The 22,639-nt window shown below is 53.2% G+C and overlaps 1 protein-coding gene across 1 annotated transcript in view; it reads left to right on the top strand.

Moving 5' to 3' along the window:
- The window catches only part of LRRC75A (leucine rich repeat containing 75A), a 48,099-nt gene that overhangs the window by 19,800 nt on the left and 5,660 nt on the right, over positions 1-22,639 (top strand). Inside the window, exons 2-3 of the mRNA XM_050763448.1 lie at positions 9,720-9,848; positions 22,224-22,339. Of these exons, the coding sequence (XP_050619405.1) occupies positions 9,720-9,848; positions 22,224-22,339 (245 nt within the window). The remainder of the gene's footprint in view (positions 1-9,719; positions 9,849-22,223; positions 22,340-22,639) is intronic.

Genomic DNA, 22,639 nt, shown 5'->3' with positions numbered 1-22,639 from the left:
CCAGTGACGGTGAGCTCACCACTATTTTTTTGTTATGATAAAATATACAAATATAAAATGCCGTTTTAACCATTTTAGGTGCACAGTTCAGTGGCATTAAGCACATTCATATTGCTGTGCAACCATCAGCACCTTCCATCTCCAGAACTTTTTCATCGTCCCCAAACTGAAACCCTGTCCCCACCCAACACAAATTCCCTCTTCCCCAGTCCCAGCAACCACCATTCTACTCTCTGTCTCTGTGAATTTGAGTACTTTGAATAATTAGATACTCTTGGTCCCTCATGTAAGTGGCCTCGTGCAGTATTTGTCCTCTCGTGCCTAGCTTATTTCTCTTAGTGGAGTGTCTTCAAGCCTCGCCCTTGTCATGAGTGGTGTCGGCATTTCCTTCATCACCTGTTTTGAAAGGTTCTTTCCCCTGTTGAGCTGAGAACCACCTTGGGGGTCCTATAGGAAGCATTTCTGATTAGTATAGCCCTGCCTCTGCGAGCAGACAGCAAAGGAGAGTGTGTCAGGGGTACATGTACCCACAGAGGCTCCGGGGCTGGTGGAGACAGCAAGTTGATTTCTGGCAGTAATGTCCTTGGTTGCCCATAGCTGTGCTCTTGGCTGAGGTCCACAGCAGTGGAAGAAGGGAGGAGTCCCGGCCCCTTGCCTTGATCTCTTCTCCCTTTTGCCTGGTGTGCCCCTGGGGAAAATGCCACCTCTGTCCTGATCCAATCTGGTACATTCATTTCCTGGGGCTGCCGTAACCAATGACCACCGGCTGAGTGACTCGGAACAATAGAAACATACTCTCATGGTTCGGAGGCCAGAAGTCTGAGGTAAGAGTGTCGGCAGGGCCGTGTTCCATCCAGAGATTCCAGGGCAGATTTCACTCTTTCACCCTTCCAGCTTCTGGTGGTTGCGGCCGCGTCACTCCCTTCTCTGCCTCCACCTACACATTGCTGCCTTCTCTGTGTCTCTTGTAAGAACACTTATTTTGGATTCAGGGCCCTCCCAGCTGGATAAACCAGGATCATCTCATCTCAGGGTCCTGAAGGTAATCTGTGTGTGAAGACCCTTTTTCCAAATGAGGTCACATTCACAGTTTCTGGGCACAAGCACGTGGGCATGTCTTTTGGGGGCCACCATTCATCCCACTGCACCCTGTATCTGTCTCTCTCATTTGGTGCATAGGTCTGTGCCTGTCACACACCCTTCCCTGTCACACATGGGGAAAGAATGAAGTCTCCCCTAGAATCCCTAGAGGGAGTGCAGCTCTGCCAACACCCTGATTTCGGATTTCTGGTCTCCAAAACTATGAGAGAATACATTTCTGTTATGACTCCGTCCTCCTTCTTATGAGGCCATTGTCTTCCTAGAGAAGCAAGCCTTCTCTGTGCCCAGCTCCTTAACTCTGGGATGTCCCAGCTTCTCTCCCTGGGGGCTTCCTCAGGCTGTATTTCCCTAATAGAACCTGACATTTCCCTTCCCTCCCCTGGGTATCCCCCAAAGGCAAGCCGGAATGTCATGGGGAAGAGGACAGGAGCCCTGGCACCCAGCTGAGTCCTGGCATCCCCCAGGCTTGTCCCTCCCTTAGCAGTGGCTGCCAGTGATGTTCTAGAGCCAGGAGGGGGAGCAGCCTGGTTCTGCTTCCTGCTTGCCCTCTGGACTCTAATTAATTTCCTTCTGGTGGACTGTGTTTGATTACACCCTCATTAAGTAGCTTTGCACATGCGGGCCCTGGTGTTTTCGATATTGAAGCATCTACCTTTGCTGGTTAATATTCAGCACTTGCTGCGTCCTCCTTTCCTCGGCTGTGTTGTTGCAGAAACTGTGGAGTCATGCCTGGAGGAGACAGACAAATGAAAGCTAATTTCCCGTGGGGCCTTCCTTCTGGGAGTGGGGTTAAAAATGAGTTGAAGAGGGAAGGGGGGAGTTGAGGTTTAAAATAGAGTATGGCTGGCGGCCTCCTCTGTGGCTTCTCCTAGCTTTCCCCTAAGACACCTAAGATGACACACCAAAAAAACACAAACGCTCAGCACACTGGAAACAAAGACAGGTGGGCAGTCTGAGAGGAGCCTCCTCACTGCTAGACACATGAAGCAAAGCCAAGAAAGACACCATCCAGCCTTCCTCCAGGAATTTGAGACCTCCGGAAGGAAGGGAGGAAGCCGCTTTCTCCCTTAGTCTGAGGACTGTGCCAATCAGAAAGCCAGGCAACTGGTCTTGTACCACGGAAGTGACAATTTGGAGGTAGAAGGAGGGCTCTTCCACTCCCCTCTCCCTTCATCCTCTCCCATGTCTCTGTCTGCATCCGTTCAGAGACAGCAACTCCCAAGGCGGGAAGCGAGGGCCTCTGAGAAGTCCAGTGCAGCCAGTGGGCTTGTCCAAGGACAGGAAGCGTCCTGAACATACAGACATTGTTACAGATTTCCGTGGACTTCCACTGTTGTGAGAGTTGGAGATTCAGGCCATGAAGTGGGTGAAGATGTCCCTTCTCAAGGTCAGAGTCACGTAAGCACGGTGCCTGAGTCTCATCCTGGGGCCGGACTCTTGTGCAAGCCAGAGTCCTGAGAGGTGGACTCAGCCCCAACCCAAGGAGGCTGTCGTGGGGACAAGGATGCGCTGATAGACTAGATCTCTTCGAGAGTGCACAAGCTGGGGATGGGGGAAGCCTGAGCTTCCTGGAACCTGAACCCCGACCTCTGAAAATGATCTACAGCAGGATCCAGAAGAAATGAACTTTGCGGGAAAAGAATAAAAGGCCACCCAAAGAGGCCAAGCTGAGATGGAAAAGAAAACTAATAGGATGAGATGAAAGGAGAGATTAACAAGCAAAATAAGAATTGCAAGGAAATGAAATGCTAGCCGACTTGCAATCCTTCTTGGGGGCAGTGAGAGCGGTAATGATGGATGTGAAATCAGTGACATGGAAGGCAAACTGGAAACCCTGGATGAAAGTGTATCATGCACAGAATACCAAAAAAGACAAATACAGAAGACACAGAGCCAGCGTTGGTTTTCCTGAGGAAGCGCCAGCCTGAGGAAAGGTCTATGTTCCGCAGACCAATACCTGAAAGGAAATTCAAAGAAAACAGATCCACCGCTAGACACATGGTGGCAAAAATGTTTAATAACCAAGTGTCAGGGCCAGAAAAAGAACAGCAGGTAGAATGTGCACCTTTCACCTGCTCCCTCCTATCCCAAGAACGTGTCTATGTTTGCCTTCTTGGGGCTCTGGCTGTCACCCAGGTTGGAGTGCAGTGGCACTGTCATAGCTCACTTCAGCCTCAACCTCCCTGGCTCAAGCTGTCCTCCTGCTTCAGCCTCCGAAAGTGCTGGGATTACAGGCATGAGCCACCGGGCCTGGCCCTTTTTAAAATTTGTGGTAAAATACAGTAACATAAAATGTACTATCTCAACCATTTTTAAGCATACAGCTCAGTTGTGTTAAGTGCATTCACACTGTTGCACAACTGATCTCCAGAACTCTTATCTTGCAAAACAGACACTGTGTCCTCATCAAACAGTAACTCCTCCTTCCCCTCCCCCCAGCCCCTGGTACCCACCATTCTACTTTCTGTCTCTATGAATTAACTAGTCTCCGTACCTCATATAAGTAAAATCAGACAGTATTTGTCCTTTTGTGTCTGGCTTATTTCACTTATTTGTCCCTGTGTCCTCAAGGTTCACCATGCTGTAGCATGTGTTGGAATCCCCTTCCTTTTTAAGGCTGAATAATATTCCGTTGCATGGCTAGACCCCACTCCGTGTACCCATTCATCTGTTGATGGCCACTCGGATTGTTTCCACCTTTTGGCTACTGTGAATGATGCTGCTAGAAACATAGCTGCTGTTTGAGTGCCTGCTTTCAGTTCTTTGGGGTATATATTCCCAAGAGTGGAATTGCTGGATCATATGGCAATTCTGTGTTTCATTTGTTTAAGGAACTGCGACACCATTTTCCATGGTGGCTGCACCATTTTGCATTCCTACCAGCAGCACACAAAGGTTTCAGTTTCTTCACATTCTTGCCAACCCTTGTTATTTTCTGGGATTTTACGGGGCTTTTTGGATCTGAGAACTGGATTGGCCAGAGAAGTTAAGTTTATTTGTATTAGAAAGATTTGGGCTGGGTTTTCAGGGTGGAAATGAGAAAGCGAGGGATGGTTGGAGTAGCGAGGAAGATACAGGGAAGGGATTTTTGGAGTTTGGGCGATGTCATGAATGAGATGCCCCTTTGGTGACTTGGAGAAGTTGCTGTAGAGATATCAGTTGCTTCAGAGGTCTCCTGTATGCTGAACTGATATTCCTAGGAAAAGGACAGTCTGCTGGGGCTGTCCAGGAGACACAGTGGGGTTTTGTGGCAAATACAGCCCTATAGGTGCCGGGGCTGAACAAGCAGCTAAAGAAATAAAAATCAGATAGCCTCATTCTCATCTGCAGGACTGAAAGTCAGAGGGTAACCAAGTCTATCTGCGATATTTTGCATTCACACTGTTGAGCCAGGTTGTCTTCAGGTGTGTCATCAACATGAAAGAATTCTCGGGGAGGCTAGAGCTCAGAAGAGAAAGCACCTGTGTATTCCGCTTTGGGGGAAACATGTACTGGGTGACTTCCCTACGGCACAGGAATACAGAGTGAAGGTGCAAGTCCAACTGTGGGGAGGCATCGAGTGAGTGGCAGTGAGCATGTACACTCCGTGCCATTGCCTTGCTCACACGTGTGCCAACGTGAATGCAAAATGCCAGCTGTTACCATTCATAGGGTTGTTTTCACATCTAAAAAAATAACAGCAGCTCCTTACAGTGCCTCACACTTGTAGTCCCAGCTACCCTGGAGGCTGATGCAGGAGGATCACTTGAGCCCAGGAGTTCAACGTTGCAGCAAGCTATGATCGCACCGCTGCGATCCAGCCCGGATGACAGAGCAAGACCCTGTCTCAGAATAAAAAAGAATAAGTTCACAAGTGAAGAAATACATTTTTATGAAAATAACTATATTTTCCAAAGGAAAAGAAAAACCATGTGAGGAGAGTGGTGTTGCTCCCCATTTTTGTGACTCTCTTGCATGTCTCACTTTCTAGAAGACAGCTATCAGACTCACGCTTTTGCATTGGATCTTGCGACAGGTTGTTTTAATTGACGTCTATGAAGAAAATCTGGCATCACATAGATATGTCATTGGAAAAGAGGTCCCCACAGCACCCCTAAAATGGTCTTAAGGGTGCTTCTGCAAAGTCTACAGACCACACTTTGAGAAATGCCATTCTGACTGCCTTGTATGAATCTCTACTCACTTGTTGGAAACATGCACCCCTATTCCCAAGCCCATCATCTCTCCCCATTGCAGTGAGTCCCCAGACCTGTTTATTCATGCTCCAGTCATGTAGGGCCCCCTTCTTTGAGATACCATGTACTGCTGTGTGTTGGGTCGGCAGCTCGGTAAGGGAGCCAAGGGTGACTTGGTGTCAGGCCAGCCACACTCTCCGAGTGTCACTCCCCACCAGCAGTGACTCAGGTGTACCTCCTGGTGTTCCCAGACATCCTGATGAGGAACCGTCCACAAACAGTACTAGAGGTGGTACGGTTTAGACCTATCATGAGGAAAATGGGATTGTCCTCAATGCCTTGTGCTTTTTAAGACAAACCAGCCCCTCCAAGACTAGTACAGTGCACAGGAGGGGCTGCAGGGACCACACCTGGATCTGATGCTTCCACTTCCTTTGCACATGCAGCAGGCCTCGTGTGCCTACCCCCATTCTGTGTCTTCCTGAGAACGAGGGCAGGCCATGGGTGCAGAGTCAGAAAGGAGCCTGTTCCCAGGGCTGTGGCCCAGGCTGCAGCCGCCTGAGACACCTGAGGATCTGGTAACCTCTTCTCCTTCACACCCAGCCCCATGGGTAGTCCCAGCAGCTGGTGACACCATCATCTCCAATAGCCTGGCTTAGGGGGGGGGATGGAGAGGACATCACGGAGGCAGGAAGTAGCCCAAGGTCCTCAGGACTATGAAGTGCCCTCAATTAGCACAAGCATCCTGTGGACCTAGGTGGGGTCGAAATAAAGCAATAAAGCAATAATGTGTGCCATGGCCTTTGGCCAGCCTCTATCTGGCTTTCCCTGTTTTAGCCCTGGGACCTCGGGGAGCCCCACCCCAGCTGGAATTCGCAGGGCGGGCCGGCGTTGGTTGGCCGTGACTCACAGTGACCCTGAGCTGCCTTTCTAGAAGACCCTCCTCCTTCCCTCCCATCCTGCCTCTACACTCCTTTTCCCCTCCCAAGCAGCAACCACATGAACCCAGACAGTGCTCCAGAGAGGTGGAGCCACAGTCAGCAGCTGGGCAACCAGGGGGACGGCGCGGGGAGATGGCAGGGGAGTGGGCTCCGGAAAGGACGTTTGGCATCTTCACAGACCTGCCCAGCCTCCTGGGTTAGCAACTAGGATTTTCTTGGTCCTTCCAGGGGTGGCCTAGACTGGCTTGGAGATGTAGGGGGTCCAGGAAGATGAGGCAAGGCTGGTAGGAACACAAGAAACCCAGGCAGTCATCTGGTCCAGGGCTTTCATGCTTTTCTTTGGAACAGAACTGCGTTTGTTTGTAACCAGAAGCTGCTTTGTAAGAGCCGCAGCCTACAGCCCTGCTGGTTCCTCTCACCTCCCTCTTGTCTACCGCAGCCCTCGACCGTCAGCCCCAAGATGTTGGAACACAGTTTAATAACCATTAGTGCGGTTCATCTGCCCATTTCACAGATGGGAAAATGGATCCCAAGAGGGAAGTCCCTTACCACAGACTTACAGCGAGTTGGGGCTGGCCAGGACCTAAAACCCAGTGCTATTTCCCAGGGTCATTCAGGGACAGTTGGAAGGAGGATACCACTAGGTGCCAGGAGTGCCCACAGAGAAGAGGGGTGCCCAGGGGTGAAGCAGAGGAGGGATAGAGGCTGGCACTAAGTCACCAACCACAGAGGAGCAGCCCAGCCTGCTTGACAGACTGTAAAAGAAAAATAACTGCATGCCTCTGGCCTCCTCCCCGTGGCCACCAGGGCAGCATCTGACCATGGGAATAACCACCCTTCTGTTTCCACTTCATCTACCCTCCTTCCCCAGCTCCCTGTCCCCAGGAAGGGGAGCCTCAAGCTGTAGGCAGGGTCTGGCTGGCAAGCCGGGCACTGGGCCACAGCCCGTTTGACCACACAGGCCCTCTGAGATGGTAGAACACAAGCATTTTGACTTTCGGCCTTCCTCTGTCCCCAGCCTCCTCCTGCCCCAGGGAGGGCAGGGCTGTGATTTTGCACATTAGTGGGTGACAATTTGTATCCTGGTGTCCCTTGTGTCCATACGGCTCCAACACACCCTCCTGATCATGAGGCCAGCGTGGACTCTGTGTGCCCAGGTCCCCGCCCGGCCCTGACTCCTGCATTTTTCTAGGGAGAGACCTCATGGCTTTTGACAGATTCTCAAATGGGTCTGTGGTCCCGGAGATGGAGAACCCCTGCAGAAGGGGAGGACGGGCCTTCCAGGGAGGAGGGGGCAGAAATGAAGTAGAAAGGGCACTGCTGCTTTCTCTGTTCCCTGCCAGGGGCTTTACATGTAGCACTTGGTCTTGTTCCCCTTACCTCCTTGTGATGCTGGGGTCACTGTCCCCATTTTACAGATGAGGAAACAGGCTCAGCAGTGGCAGGTTGCTTGCTTCAGGACGCAGCCCTGGCTGAGGGATTGAAAAAGCCGGGGTAGGGCCAGAGGTTGACGGCGGGTATTGCACCTGCTTCTACAAGGGAGTGCAGCTCTGGAACCTGTACCAACCAGTGCTTCAGAAGCCTCCCCCGACTGCATCCACACCAGACCTTGAGCCCCCAGGTCCTGGTTCCCAGCAAATTTTTTCAGCAGCCAGAGAGCCTGGCACAGGGCCTGGCAGTTCGCCTCCAAGGTTCATTCCTGCCACGTGGAAAACAGAGTCCTCACGATTGGCCTCTTGTGTCCTCATTGAGGCATGAATGAAGCCTTAATGAGGGTGGGGGCAGAGTGCCCCCTAACCATGGCAGGTAGGACCTGGCTGGCAGGTGGGCTCCAAGGGGCTCCCCCCAGGAGGCTCCTCCCACCCCCAGGCATGACACCCAGGACCTCCAGAGCCCCCAGCAAAGACTTTTTATTTGCTTGTAGCAATGTCAGCTGCCAGACCACAGAGCCCATCCCTGCCCTCCATCTGTCCAGCTCAGCCACCCTCTCACCACCCCCTGGCAGATAAGAGCAATGAGATATGCAGAACAGGCCCAGGGCTGAGGCCGCACCGCCCCACCCCCATCCTTCCTGAAATTCCAACAGCACAGAAGGCGTGGGCCTTGGTGTCTCCATCTGTAGACAGTGTATAATGATGTCCAGCCTGTTTGCCTTCCAGGGATTTCTAAGAATCATGTGGGGAAGGTATTTTAAAAGTTCAGAATACAAACAAAATGACAAAGAGCAAACTCAGCTGGTCACCCACACATTCCCTGCCCAGACTTCCCGTCCCCAGGGTACTGGACCCCAGCCACCTGGGCTGGGAGCCTTTCTTCTCTGGGCTGTGCTGGGGAAGCTGTGGGAGCCCCGAGAACGAGGACGGCCCGCAGTGGGTGGGCCTGCTTTGCCCCCCACCCAGGGATGCCTCTTGCTCCCCAGGATGGCGTGAGGACAGTCTCCGGATGGGAATGTCAGCATTTCCTGTTCTGTGTAAGGCACCAAACTAGGGTCAGGGACTGCAGTGTAGCTCATACCCAAGGATGGCAGAAATTGGGCGGGGGTGGGGGCGGGGGAGCTTGAGGACAGGGAGCAGGCGTAACTACCCCTTTCACATGGAGTGGCACCAAGTTTAGTCCCCACCCCAGGGCAGGCATGTCATGTTTCCTTACTTCTCCAAAGCCCATCACTCCGTTTTAAGCTCAGGGTCTCATGACCTACTTTAGAGGAAGGTCACAGGATTCTTCAGGGCCTGCTTCAGGGGAGGACAGCAGTCAGAGAGACCTTCCTGCGTCGGCTGCCACCTCAGATGCCAGGGTGCCATATTCTGGGGTGGTGTGTCCTGAGCCCCCAAACCCAATTCCTCCCTCAGACCCAGGGAAGCTCTGCTCCAGCGGCTTCTGCTGCGGCCCCACCACACTTAGTGTCACTCGCCTCCAAGCTACTCCCCTCCCATCGGGAAGATTCCACTCAGTACCTTTCTGAGGGAGTCCTGGTGAGGTTTCCTTCTGGGTGCCTGGCAGGCTGTCCTTACAACCCCGAAACCCCCAAGGCAAAGGAACACTCAGGCTGCATCAGCTACAGAAGGAGCAGTAAAAACGTCGGAAGCAGGAAGAAAACACAAATAAATATCAATAAACCATCCTGTCACAAGGCAGTTTTGTCAATTCCAAATTTTGCCACGATGGAGAAGCAGCTGCTTGCACCAAGGCGGGCCACCCTTGGCTTCCTCCTCTGGAAAACCAGAGAGACAAAGGTCAGAGGCTGTCCCAGGAGAGGGCCACAAGCCAGGACCCACACAAACTGCGGAGCCTGCAGAGGCCAGTCCCCACTCTTCTCAACTTGGAGGTAAAGACAAACAGGAGGGGCCTGCCCAGCCCCTGAGGGAAGTTCTGCAGACGCTCCCCACTGGGGCTCTGGGAAGCAGCGTTGCCTCCAGGGGCCTGTGCCTACTTCTCCTGGGGATGGTGGGTGAGCTGGGTGGGGCAGCCAGCCCTGACCTCTGGGCATCCTTTGCTCTTGCAGGACCTGGGCATGGAGTCGACCTCACTAGATGATGTTCTGTATCGCTACGCCAGCTTCCGGAACCTGGTGGACCCCATCACACACGACCTCATCATCAGCCTGGCACGCTACATCCACTGTCCCAAGCCGGTAGGGAGGCTGTGGTCCGAGCCAGCCAGGTCCCGGGGTGTGCGGTGGGTGCCTTTCAGGGCAGAGCAGCTTTATGCCCAAGGAGGACAAGCCCATCCTGCAGGTGCCAAGAGCCTGAGGTGCTCTCCCTTGGTGCCACCAGCACAGATTGGTTTTGTTTGGCCCAGGGGGTGAATTCACTGCCAACATTTAAAAACCAGAATTTTTCACATGATCCCTATATTCGGCTGCCCTTGAAAACCTGGAAGCTCCAGCAACATGAAGCCCTCATTTCTGCAGGGCTGGAGCTAAGTAGCCATCCCTGTTATACGGGGCCAAGGCCACCACATACAGTTGTACAGGTTGTGCCTTGCACAAAAGCATGCGTACAGAGGGGTGGCGGGGTAGGGGCGGAAGGGGAAAGTTCAAATCCAGCCCTCTCTCTACCCACCAAGCCGTGAGCCCTGGTGCAAGCCTGTGTCCCCCTGGAGGTGAACTTTTTCTTATTTGCACAAAGGTGTCATAGAAAGCTGGCCGGGGCCCTGCATGGGGCTGTCCACTTTGCCTCAGTCCCACCACTCCCAGATGTCTTCACCTCTGAGGCTGAGTGTCCTTTGACACCCATCCCTTCACTCATGTCCTCTTCCTGCTGGCCCTGGGAGCTCGGAAGGGAAAGCTCCATGGCTCTCCAGGCTCCACATCTGCCGCTCAGCCCCTCCTGGATGGGAGGTTCTGCCCTGTTCCTGCAGTTCCAGGTCTAGGCTTCCCTGGGGCTATGCAGCTGGACCCGGTGGGAAGGGGAGGGCTGGGCGGGGACATTCCCACACTTGAGCGCTTCTCTGTTGCTTTGGTTTTTTCTGTCTCATCCCTCAATTTCCAGTGGCTTCCAAAAGAAGTGCTTCCCCGCTGGCAGTCAGGAAACCAGAGCAGGATGAAGGGGTGCGGGAGGGAAGTTTTTCCTTTTGGTGTAGGATCTAGGCCAGGAGTGAGATGGTTCCCAAGCCCACCCCTCGCTCGGCCTGGACACAGACTTGACCGTGATCCTACAGTGAGCTGGAGCCTTGCTCTGGAAAGGCGTTTCCTGGGGCTGAGCTCCATCTGCGGCTTTGTCGGGGGCCTTCTCTCTGACTCTGGGGCTACCTGATACGAAGGCTCTGAGGTGGGGGCCCAGCTGTGGAAGGCTGGAAGCTGGCCAGGGTCAGGAGCACAATGTTGCAGAAGGTTGGGATGCAGGGCCCAATGGGAGGGGAAGGAAAGCTGGTGTTGAGGAAGCCTTGAGGCCTGATTGGTGCCAGGAGCCACGGGGTGCTGGCTGGGGCTGGCGCCTCTGTCGCTTCTCATGCAGTTCCACCTGGTTCTGCCTTGGGGCGGGGGGGAAGGGACGGGAGTCAGGCCTGTGAGGAGGCCTTGCCGGGTGCCAGACCCTGCCTTTCCTAGAGCAGGAATGGAGTTGCTCAGAGATGAGACAGCGAAAGGCAATGGGACTCTCAAAAAAGCAAAAAGGAAACAGGAGAGCTATGTGTACGCCCATCTTTGTGTTGAGGAAAACAAACTTCAGTCAAATGATCTGAGCAAGGTTACACCTCCGAGGAGAACCATGGGTGTGATTTGGGCCTATGCAGTGACTCAGAGCTGGGCGGGACACAGGCCGGGGGTCCCTGGGCGGTCAGTGCTCAAGGGGCAGGAGGAGGGGCCTGGTGGAAGCAGCCGAGCTCCCCTCCCTCCCCAACCTGCCCCTCACAGGTTGCCTCACGGACGGCCTGTGTGGGGAGAAGGACCCACCCTCTCAGAGAGAGAGGCAGGCCAGGGAGTGGGTAAGGGCCATCGGGAGACCCTGTGAGACAGGGCCAGGCGAGGCCAGGGGGAGGGGCAGGAACTCCTGCCTTCTGATCTTCCCTTTCCGTCTGGGTAGGGCGGGGCCGGGGGGTGCCTACCTGGGTTGTTGTGGTCCATTCAGGTAGCTGTAACAAATTATTGTAGACCGGGGGCTTACAAAAGTAGAAATTTATCTCTCACACTTCTGAAGGCTGGAAGTCTGAGATCTGGGTGCCAGCCTGGTTGGTGACTGACAAGGACCTTTTTCTGGGTTACAGACAGTCACCTTCTTGTGTCGTCACATGGCAGGAAATGGGCAAAGGAGCACGAATCCCTTTGTGAGAGCTCCACCCCCGTGGCCTAATCACCTCCCAAAGGCCCCACCTCTGAATACCATCACCCTGGGAATTAGGTTTCAACATGTGAATTTTGAGGACATACCAACATTCAGTCCATTGCATGGTGTAACCTTCCTCAAACCACTTCATTACCTGGACTTTGTTTTCCTCAAAACAAGTCAGACCCTGCCGGAGTGGGTGAGCCCTGCTGAAGCCCAGAGACCTGGGGGGCCCCTTTCGTGCCCATGTGGCAAGCGAGGCTCTCTGGATGAGGCAGGGGTGGGAGGTCCCCAGGCTGGTGGTAGGAGCAGCCCCTCCATCCACCCCAGAGGGCTGACCAGGATGTCCTGGTCAGAGCAATTTGCATCTGAGTTCATGTCAGCCCACGTTATGGGTTTAGACATTGTGGACAGAGGTGTCAAGACCGGAGAGCTCGTTCCAAAGGTAAATTGGATACTACACGGACCCTCACTGAAAATCCTTCAGTGAGGGGCCGTGCTGTAGTTTAAATAAAACCCAAACTCCTCACCTGGCTTTGCCTGAGTCTCTGAGCTCCCCTCTCCTACTTGCCACCCTGCGAACTCTGCTCTAGCATGTGGGCCTTCCTCCTCTGCCCCTGACACCTCCACACCCTCTCCTACCTTAGGGACATCGCTGCTCCCTCTGACTGCTCCAGCCTCCTCTGTCCGAGCTTCCTTCTCCTGAGTTCAGACTGAGCCTCCAGCCTCTGAGAGGCCTTCGTTGACAAACCTGCCTCATAGAGGCTCCTGATCAGCCTGTCTCGAGCCCCATTTATTTTTCCATTCATTTCTCCATTTTACTTACTGGTCTCTGAAATTACCTTGCTTATTTACTTGTTGGCTAATTTATGGTCTGTTTTCCCCACTAGAATATAAACTCTGAAGGGAAGGGTGTCTGTCTTGTTCACAATTCCATCCTGCACCAGGCGGGAAGGAGGTAACATATTCCATTGTGAAGTCTGAAGGGAGTTTAGTAAAGGGTTGAGGACAGGATAAAGGAAGTCAACAGGGGATGTTGAGACATCCAGAGACAGCAGCGGTAGGAAGTTGTTTCACAGGAGGACAAGCTGTATTGCCAGAGGCAGGGTGAGAACACCTGGTCCGGAGCCATGCTGCATTATCCGTTGCCTTATAGCAAACTACCCCAAAACAACAGACACTTATTGTTATAGTCTCTGCAGGTCAGGATTGCAGAGGCATGGTGGTGCCTGCCTCTAGTCTCAGCTACTAGGTAGTTTAGCTTTGGGTCTCTCAAGACATTGGTCAGGGCTGCAGGTGTCAGAAGACTTTGCAGAAGTTGGCAGCTCTGCCAGACTCCGTGGCTTACGCCTGTAATCCCAGCACTTTGGGAGACCGAGGGGGGCAGATCACCTGAGATTGGGAGTTGGAGACCACCCTGACCAACATGGAGAAACCCCATGCCTACTAAAAATACAAAATTAGCCAGGAGTGGTGGCACATGCCTGTAATCCCAGCTACTTGGGAGGCTGAGACAGGAGAATCACTGGAACCCAGCAGGCGGAGGTTGCCGTGAGCCGAGATCGCACCATTGCTCTCCAGCCTGGGCAACAAGAGCAAAACTCCATCTCAAAAACAAAAGAAGAAGTTGGCAGGTCCACTTCCAGGGCGGCACACTCGCCCTGTAGCCTCTCCATAGGACTGCTTGAGTGTCCTCACATGATGGCAGCTGGCTTATCCCACAACAGGTGATAATATAGAAGCCATAATGCCTTTTTTTTTTTTTTTTTTTTTTTTTGAGACAGAGTCTCACTCTATCACCTAGGCTGGAGTGCAGTGGCGCGATCTCGACTCACTGCAACCTCTGCCTCCCGGATTTAAGCAGTTCTCCTGCCTCAGCCTCTCAAGTAGCTTGGGATTACAGGCACCTGCCACCACACTCAGCTAATTTTTTGTATTTTTAGTAGAGACGGGGTTTCGCCATGTTGGCCAGCCTGGTCTCAAACTCCTGACCTCAGGTGATCCACCTCGGCCTTCCGAAGTGCTGGGATTACAGGCGTGAGCCACTATGCCTGGCCTTGTTTTTTTGTTTTGTTTTGTTTGTTTGTTTGTTTTGAGAAAGGGTCTCACTCTGATGCCCAGGCTGGAGTGCAGTGGTGTGATCATAACTTACTGCAGCCTGGAACTACCAGGCTCAAGTGATCCTCCCACCTCACCCTCCTGAGTAGCTGAGATTGGAGGCAGGCACCACCATGCCTAGCTAATTTTTTGGTTTTTTTTCTTATAGACATGGGGGCCTCACTATGTTGCCAAGGCTGGTCTCAAACTCCTGGCCTCAGGCAATCCCCCTGCCTTGGCCTCCCAAAGCACTAGGATTGCAGGTGTGAGCCCAACTCCCACAATACCTTTTAAGACCCAGTCTCAGAAGTCACAAACCAGCATTGCTGCCATTCTATTGATTCTGATGATTCTGTTGCTCACCCAGACCAGCCCTGCTACAATGTGGAAGGACACTACACAGGGGCACAGATGCCAGGAGCCAAGAGCAGCAAGGCTGTCTTGGAGGCTGGCTGCTGCACATGCCGAAGTGTGGGAATCCGAATAAAGCCCCCCATCTGTCTCTCCTCCTGCCCTCTGGTCTTGCTGCCACTGCTCCCATTAGCTGAACCCAAGAGGAAGCCAGGGGGAAGAGAGCCCAGTGATGCGGTCTCTAGAGCCCAGCCTTCTGAGCAGAGAAGGGCAGAGTGGACTGTGGGGCGAGAAGAAACAGAAAAGCCGGCACACAGTCTCTGCATCTGGAATGGTGTCCGGCATAATGAGCGGGACAGTCAACATTTGATGAATGTATGAATGAATTTATGAATGAGGGAGGGATACCCTTAAATGGAGGGCAGTGGAGGGCTGTGCTTGTCGGGGTCCTGGAGCAGTTACAGAGGTGCCTGGGGAGTGAAGATGGCAGATGGTATCACTGCCTGATGGCTGACAGCCAGAGCAGTGTCGGGTGCTGGGACCCCTTCCAGGTCAGCCTGCAGGTCGGCATGCCATCTTTCCTGACAGATGAATACGAAGCCCCTCAAACACGCTCTGCCCCAGGACCTGGGCAGCCTTACTGGGAAGGTCTGGAGAGGCTGCTGCCCTGACCTGCACTCACAGTCACCTTGACTGTGCCACATTCCACTCCTGCCTTCTTCAGGGATCGGGGGAGGGTTGCAGAGAGTTGACTCTGCACACAGTCATTGCGCCTCCTGGGTGGGTTAGGATTCTGCTGTACATAACAGAAGCCCAGGCAGGCTGGCTCCAGCAAGGAAGAAAACGTGTCCCTCAGATACCGAGGTGTCTTGTGGTGCCCACAGACAGCCAAGTTAGATCAAGGTGCTAAAACTGTAGGTAAGGCAGATCACTTGAGGCCAGGAGTTCAAGACCAACCTGGCCAACATGGTGAAACCCTATCTCTACTAAAAATACAAAAATCAGTTGGGCATGGTGGCGTGCGCCTGTAATCCCAGCTACTCAGGATGCTAAGCCAGGAGAATCACTTGAGCCAGGGAGCGGAGGTTGCAGTGAGCTTAGATGGTGCCACTGCACTCCAGCCTGGGCGACAGAGCAAGACTCCGTCACTGAAAAAAAAAAAAAAAAAGAAAGAAAAGAAATGAAGACCCTTAGTCCCAGCTACTTGGGAGGCTGATGCAGGAGGATTATATGAGGCCAGGAATTCAATATCAGCAAGGGCAATATAGTGAGACTCCCATCTCTTTAAAAAAAGAGAGAAAGAAATGACCCCAAAACCCAGGGAAAGATGTCTTTTTCTTTTTTTGGTTTTTTGTTTGTTTGAATTTTTTATTTTAATTTAATTAATTAATTAATTAATTTTTGGACGGAATTTCACTCTTGTTGCCCAGGCTGGAGTGCAATGGCGCGATCTTGGCTTACCTCAACCTCCACCTCCTGGGTTCACGCAATTCTCTTGCCTCAGCCTCCTGAGCAGCTGGGATTATAGGCATGCACCACCATGCCCGGCTAATTCTGTATTTTCAGTAGAGATGGGGTTTCTCCATGTTGGTCAGGCTAGTCTCGGGCCTGCTCTGCCTCCCAAAGTGCTGGGATTACAGGCGTGAGCTACCACGCCCAGCCTGGTTCTTTGTTTGTTTGTTTGTTTTTGACAGAGTCTCACTCTGTCGCCCAGGCCGGAGTGCAATGGCGTGATCTCAGCTCATTGGAACCTTCACCTCCTGAGTTCAAGCAGTTCTCCTGCCTCAGCCTCCCAAGTAGCTGGGACTACAGGTGCCCGCCACCACGCCTAGCTAATTTTTTGTATTTTTAGTAGAGACGGGGTTTCGCCATGGTGGCCAGGCTGGTCTCAAACTCCTGACCTTAGGTGATCTACCCACCTTGGCCTCCCAAAGTGCTGGGATTACAGGCGTGAGCCGTGCCCAGCCAGCTGTCTGTTTTTATACTCAGGTTTGGTAAAGAGTACACAGCTTGTAGCAATGCGATTGGACAAAGGGTGTGATTCAATGGTGATAGGCTGAGGGGACCCAGGAAGGCTGTCTGCGCAGATTCTTCTTGGCCTCTCTGTGCAGTGTTCCTTCCTACCCCTCTGGAATGTTCTTCAAGACAGAAGGGAGAGAGTGACCTACCTAGTTTTAAGGCTTGCTTTGAGGGAGAGGGGTTCTAGTTTCTGTGACCTGCCTTGGGGAAGAAGAATTCTGGTTTCTCTGACTCACTCTGGGGGAGAAGGGCTAGAGACAGGAGGGCAGCAGAAGGGCAGAAAAACTTTGCTTCTGAGGCTTTCCAGTTTCCTTTAGTTCAAAGCTCTCTGCTGGCCCCGGCACCATGCTTTGGAATTGTGTTCTGAGCTCCAAAAAGTTCATGCAAACACTGCTCAGAGGAGATGCCCAATGCATCGCAGCTGCTCAGTACATGTTCAGACAAGCAGAAGGGAACTCTCACTCCAGAGAGAACATCAGCTCACTTGTGGTCTCAAGGCAACTCTATGAGGTGTCCATATCTATTGTTCCTGTCTAGCCAGTGAGGAGACCAAGGCTCCTCAGTTCTCCCTGATAGTGGCAGATGCACGTCCGTCCGGAACCTGGCCCTGTGCGTGGCTGCCCCCTTGTGGCAGTGGCAGTGCAGTGATGCCCCCTTGTCCTCTGCTCTGTGTGTGTGTGTGTGACGGACTCTTGCTCTGTCGCCCAGGCCAGAGCGCAGTGGCATGATCTCGGCTCACTGCAACCTCCACCTCCCGGGTTCAAGTGATTCTCCTGCCCCAGCCTCCCGAGTAGGGACTACAGGCGCCCACGACCATGTCTGGCTAATTTTTGTATTTTTAGTAGAGACAGGGTTTCACCGTATTGGCCAGGCTAGTGTTGAACTCCTGACCTTGTGATCCGCCCGCCTTGGCCTCCCGAAGTGCTGAGATTATAGGCGTGAACTCCCGCGTCTGGCCTCTGTTCTCTTCTTTTAAGGCTCAGCTGCCCAGGCTGAGAGGGTGGACAGGGATTTTGGCCCCAGATTTTGGAAACCCTGGGAAGTGATTGAAGGAGGAGCTGCAGCTGAGGAGCTCAGTTCTAAGCTTTGGAGACTGGCAACATTCTGTCCTGGGGTGGTTCCAGGAGCAATGCTGGGCAGACCACCTGATCCCACCCATGGTCTTTGAACTGGTGCTTCTCCACCTCGGCTGTACTAGGGAATCACTTGGGGAACCTGAGGTCAGGAGTTCGAGACCAGCCTGGCCAACATGGCAAAACCCCATCTCTACTAAAAATACAAAATTAGCTGGGCGTGGTGGCGGGTGCCTCTGATCCCAGCTACTCCGCAAGCTGAGGCTTCCCCATGTGGCCAGGTGGGGTGGCTCACACCTGTAACCCCAGCACTTTAGGAAGCCAAGGCGGGCAGATCACCTGAAGTCAGGAGTTCGAGACCAGCCTGGCCAACTTGGTGAACCCCTGTCTCTATTAAAATACAAAAAATTAGCTGGGCGTGGTGGCAGGCGCCTGTAAATCCCATCTACTTGGGAGGCTGAAGCAGGAGAATTGTTTGAACCTGGGAGATGGAGGTTGCAGTGAGCCGAGACCACACCACTGCATTCCAGCCTGGGCAACAGAGTGAGACTCCATCTCAAAAAAAAAAAGAAAAAAAATCCCCGTTCCTGAGCCACCCACCCATCACTGGGGTGGCTTAGGCATCAGTGTTATTTTGTTGTTGTTTGGTTTGGTTTGGTTTTTTGAGACTAGGTCTCACTCTGTCTGGAGTGCAGAGGTGTGATCACGGCTCACTGCAGCCTTCACTTTCGGGGCTCAACAGCCTCCTACCTCAGCCTCCCGGGTAGCTGGGACTGCAGGCACAAGCCACCATGCTGGGCTTCATTTTTTGTTTTGGTTTGTTTGTTTGTTTGTAGAGAGCAGGTCTCACTATATTGCCCAGGGTAGTCTTGAACTCCTGGGCTCAAGTGATCCTCCTGCCTCAGCCTCCCAAAGTGCTGGGATTACAAGAGTGAGCCACAGCACCTGGCCCATCAGTGAACTTTAAAGCTCCCCTGAGATTCCAGTGTGCAAGATTCCAAGGTGAAGAAGCACAGCTCTAGATGGGCCATCTCCAGTGTCACATCCTATTCTCCCTTTGTTTTTATTCATGCCTTTTTTTTTTTTGAGACAGAGTCTCTGTCACCCAGGCTGGAGTGCAGTGGCACAATCTCGGCTCACTGCAACCTCTGCCTCCTGGGTTCAAGCAATTCTCATGCCTCAGCTTGCGGAGTAGCTGGGATCACAGGCTCCCGCCACCACACCCAGCTAATTTTTGTATTTTTAGTAGAGACGGGGTTTTGCCATGTTGGCCAGGCTGGTCTCGAACTCCTGACCTCAGGTGATCTTCCCACCTTGGCCTCCCAACGTGCTAGGATTACAGGCATGAGCCACCGTACCCAGCCCCTATTCTCCCCTTGAGCTCCAAGGTCAGCTCCCAGCATGGCCCCTCTCCCTGAACCTGTGCTGGCCATGGCCTCCTTGTTGGAGACCCAGTGGCCTCTGGGTGGGGGTCTAACCGCATTAGCCACTCTTCTCCTTGGTGTCTGGACTCTGCTCCTCCTGCTGCTCTGACGGAGTCTTCTCGGACCGCCGTGTGTCCAGTGTCCTCTCTCCCTTCTGCTCGGCTCATTCTCTGGCCAGGGGTTTAATCTTACTGATGAATGTGTCCAGCCTGGACCTGTCTTGAGCCCCAGCCCCGTAAGTCCAGTGGCATCCGCAGCTGGAGGTCTTGTGAGCCCCTCAAACTTACCGTGGCCCCACGTGGCTCACCCTCCTGCCTTCTCACCCTCTTCTTGTCCTGAGCCCCTTGACTTCTACTCAGGTCCCAAGCCCAAAGCCTAGACCTTCCTCACCCTCCCTGCCCACACCTTCTCCATCCAGCGTATCAGTCAGCTGCGTGACCTCTGTCCCCTCAGCCTCTTCCAATAGCCTGGCCCTGAGTCACTCTCTCCATCTCCTGTCCACCCCTCTCTCCATCTCCCAGTCCAAGGAACAGCCCCCTTCAGGGACTCCCCTGCAGGCCTCATGACCAGCTCCTCCTGCTTCACCCACCTTACTTCCCCCCCCCCACAGTAGTGCGGCCAGGCTCAGCAAGAAGCCAAGTCTAGGAACCAAAAGGTGTCAACTCCAGGGGTGGGGAATGAAGCTGTAAAGGCAGATGCTCACCTGCCTCTACATCTGCAACACACAAGAGTGACACACAGGTGTAGCACACAGGTGTGATACAGGCACAAGTGGCAGGTGATACAAGCTTATTCATCAGACGGCCAGGCACCAGGAAGCTGGGGGCAGGGGTGGGGATGGGCTGTGAACTGGAACCCAGGGGGCTCCTCCAAATCCACTCAGTTCAGTCTCGGACCCTCCTTTGCCTCCTGGGTCCCTCCACAGATGCCTCTCTCCTTTGGAAATTCAACTCCCATCTTCCCACCTCCTCTCTCTCGTCCCCCTTCCTCAGATTCTCCTTCTCTTGCCTTCTCATCAGCCCCAGGCCCATCCCCAGCCCTCTGGGCCTCAATTTCCCCCACTGCATAATGGGGATAACGAAAGCATCTCCTGCCCTGGGGTGCTGTGGGAATTCCATAACCTTCTTGCATGATGTCTGGTGTGCAGGGCTGACAGTGGCTTGAACCATGGAGGGACCAGATGTGATCAGGCCCCAGGCCTTCACCTGCCCTCATGTCAGTAACACACCCCATGGCTGCCACATCCCCAAGCCCTGCCACAGACTGTTTCCTCCTCACTCAGAGATGCCTCACGTTTTCTTTCTCCATCTGAAATCACTAACCCATCACTCTCAAAAGCTGAGCTCAGCCTGGGCGTGGTGGCTGACACCTGTAATCTTAGCACTTTGGGAGGCCGAGGTAGGTGGGTCACTTGAGGTCAGGAGTTCAAGACCAGCCTGACCAACATGGTGAAACCCCATCTCTACTAAAACTACAAAAATCAGCTGGGCATGATGGCGGGTGCCTGTAATCCTAGCTACTCGAGAGGCTGAAGTAGGAGAATCGCTGGAACCCAGGAGGCGGAGGTTGCAGTGAGCCGAGATCGCCCCATTGCACTCTAGCCTGGGCAACAGAGCAAGACTCCGTCTCAAAAAAATAAATAAAATTAAAACAAAGCTGAGCTCAAATCTAAGCCTGGGCAGGAGTAACCTTCCCTCCTTGCCCTGCCAGAGTTCCCTATGCTGGTGCCGGTATTCACTTAGAGAGCGTGCCTGGAGAGGTCGCTGTGGGTTGGCCTCTATTCAAAGCACTACACTAGTAGTGACTCATTTAATCCTCACAGAAACTCTTGTGAGGTCTATACTGTAATCCCTTCACAGATGTGGCTTGGAGGCACAGAGAAGTCAAGCAGTTGTCCAAGGCCACACAGAACGGGACAAAGCCAGGACTTAAATCCCCGCAGTTTGGCCCCAGGTCTTTGCTCTTCACTACTCAATACGCTGTTTGTCCGCTAGCAGAGGCGTGTGGGAATTGTAATGACAAAGCGGCCTACTGAGCACCCATTCTGTGCCAGGCGCCATGCTGACCACTGCGTGTGGTTAACGCGCCGGACCTCCCCACACCGAGTCGTTGGCCGCGTGTGGGTTCACATCTGAGCCCAGCGCTTGCATCCAAGCCTCAGCACTGGCTCACTGGCAAGAGCACACTGTGGCCCTCACTGCCTGGAGTGACTCATGCCCTCACCCTGTCCAGCACCAGTTTGGCTCCGGGGACTGTTGGATGGACTTTCCTAGGGATGTAGTCGGAGTCTGTAGCATCTTTCAGCTGCATCATTTAACCCAGTGTCTGCCATAACAAAAAATCACAGACTGGTGGTCTAAACAGCAGACAGTTCGTTTCTCACAGCTCTAAAGGCCAGAAATCCAAGGCTGGCTGGCGGGTTTCCTACTGAGGCTCTCTCCTAGGTCTGTCGGCCCCTCCTCCTCCTATGACCTCCAGTGGTCATTCCTCTGCATGTCTGTGTCCTCATTTCTTCTTCTTAGGACACCAGTCATATAGGATTAGGGCCTACTCCTCTGACCTCATTTTACCTTAGTCACCTCTTTAAAGACCTTGTCTCCAAATACAGCTGCATTCCAAGGTACTAGGGGTTAGGGACATCAATATGTGATTTTCAGTGGATACAGTTCAGCCTATGACACCCAGGGTTTCAAACTCAAGTGCCGATGGGCCAGACAAGAATGCCTGTCAATGAATTGGGCTGGGAAAGACTTGGCCTCTTCATTCATTTGTTCTCACTTTTGAGGGAGACACTGGTAAAAATATCTCATTTTCCTCTTTACTATGTGAAATACAAGGACATGAACATTTGTTCTTGGCCGTATCCTAGCTTCCTAGAACAAGTGCCTGGCTTCCAGTAAATGCTCAATAAATCTGCTGAGCAAGAGAATGCACAGAGCAGCCCTGGACATTGGGGAGTGGCGGGGACCATGATGGGTCCCAGCCAGGGGGTCAGCAGGCACTTGGCTCCAGCCAACTGTTGTCCAATCTCCTGGAATCCAGACTTATATACATCTGCTTTTCAATGCTAGCAACTAATTCACAAAAACTAAAACCATCCTGCAGACCTGTTTGTAGCCACTGCCATCTGCCTAGGGTGCCCACCCTAGGCCAGCAGAGCAAGGCCTCCCCCAGCTCAGCCTGGGGGAGGTGGGCTCGTACCCGGGAGACAGGAAGCCTGGGGGCTGAGACTGGTGCACCCAGCCACTCAGGGCCCCACCACCCCTGGTTGCCTCTGCAGGAAGGCGATGCGCTGGGCACCATGGAGAAGCTGTGCCGGCAGCTGACATACCACCTCAGCCCCCACTCCCAGTGGAGGCGGCACCGGGGACTGGTGAAAAGGAAGCCACAGGCTTGGTGAGTTACAGTCCCCTGGGTGGGTCTATGCCAGGCTGAGTGTGTGATACAGGGCGCCCCTCTCAGGGATGTAGGGAAGGGAAGGGCGGGAGTCATGGGGGGCGGTCATAGAAGCTGCCTGAAAGAGGTAAGATGGAAGGAGGATTCCAGGATGGGGAAACAGCTAGAGGGGGACCCTGGTCTGGTGGGTGGGAGCTGGGGAGTATGGGCCCACTGAGATGGGATGGGCAGGAGGATGATTTGAGAAATTTCTAATTCCTGGTGTGCTAAAGTGGGCACTCCCTGCCAAGCACAGTGTTT

Source organism: Macaca thibetana, chromosome 16 (assembly GCF_024542745.1).
Source record: "Macaca thibetana thibetana isolate TM-01 chromosome 16, ASM2454274v1, whole genome shotgun sequence".
Taxonomy (NCBI): Eukaryota; Metazoa; Chordata; class Mammalia; order Primates; family Cercopithecidae; genus Macaca; species Macaca thibetana.
The sequence above is the reverse complement of the archived record's forward strand: the minus strand, read 5'-3'. Positions and strand labels throughout refer to the sequence as shown.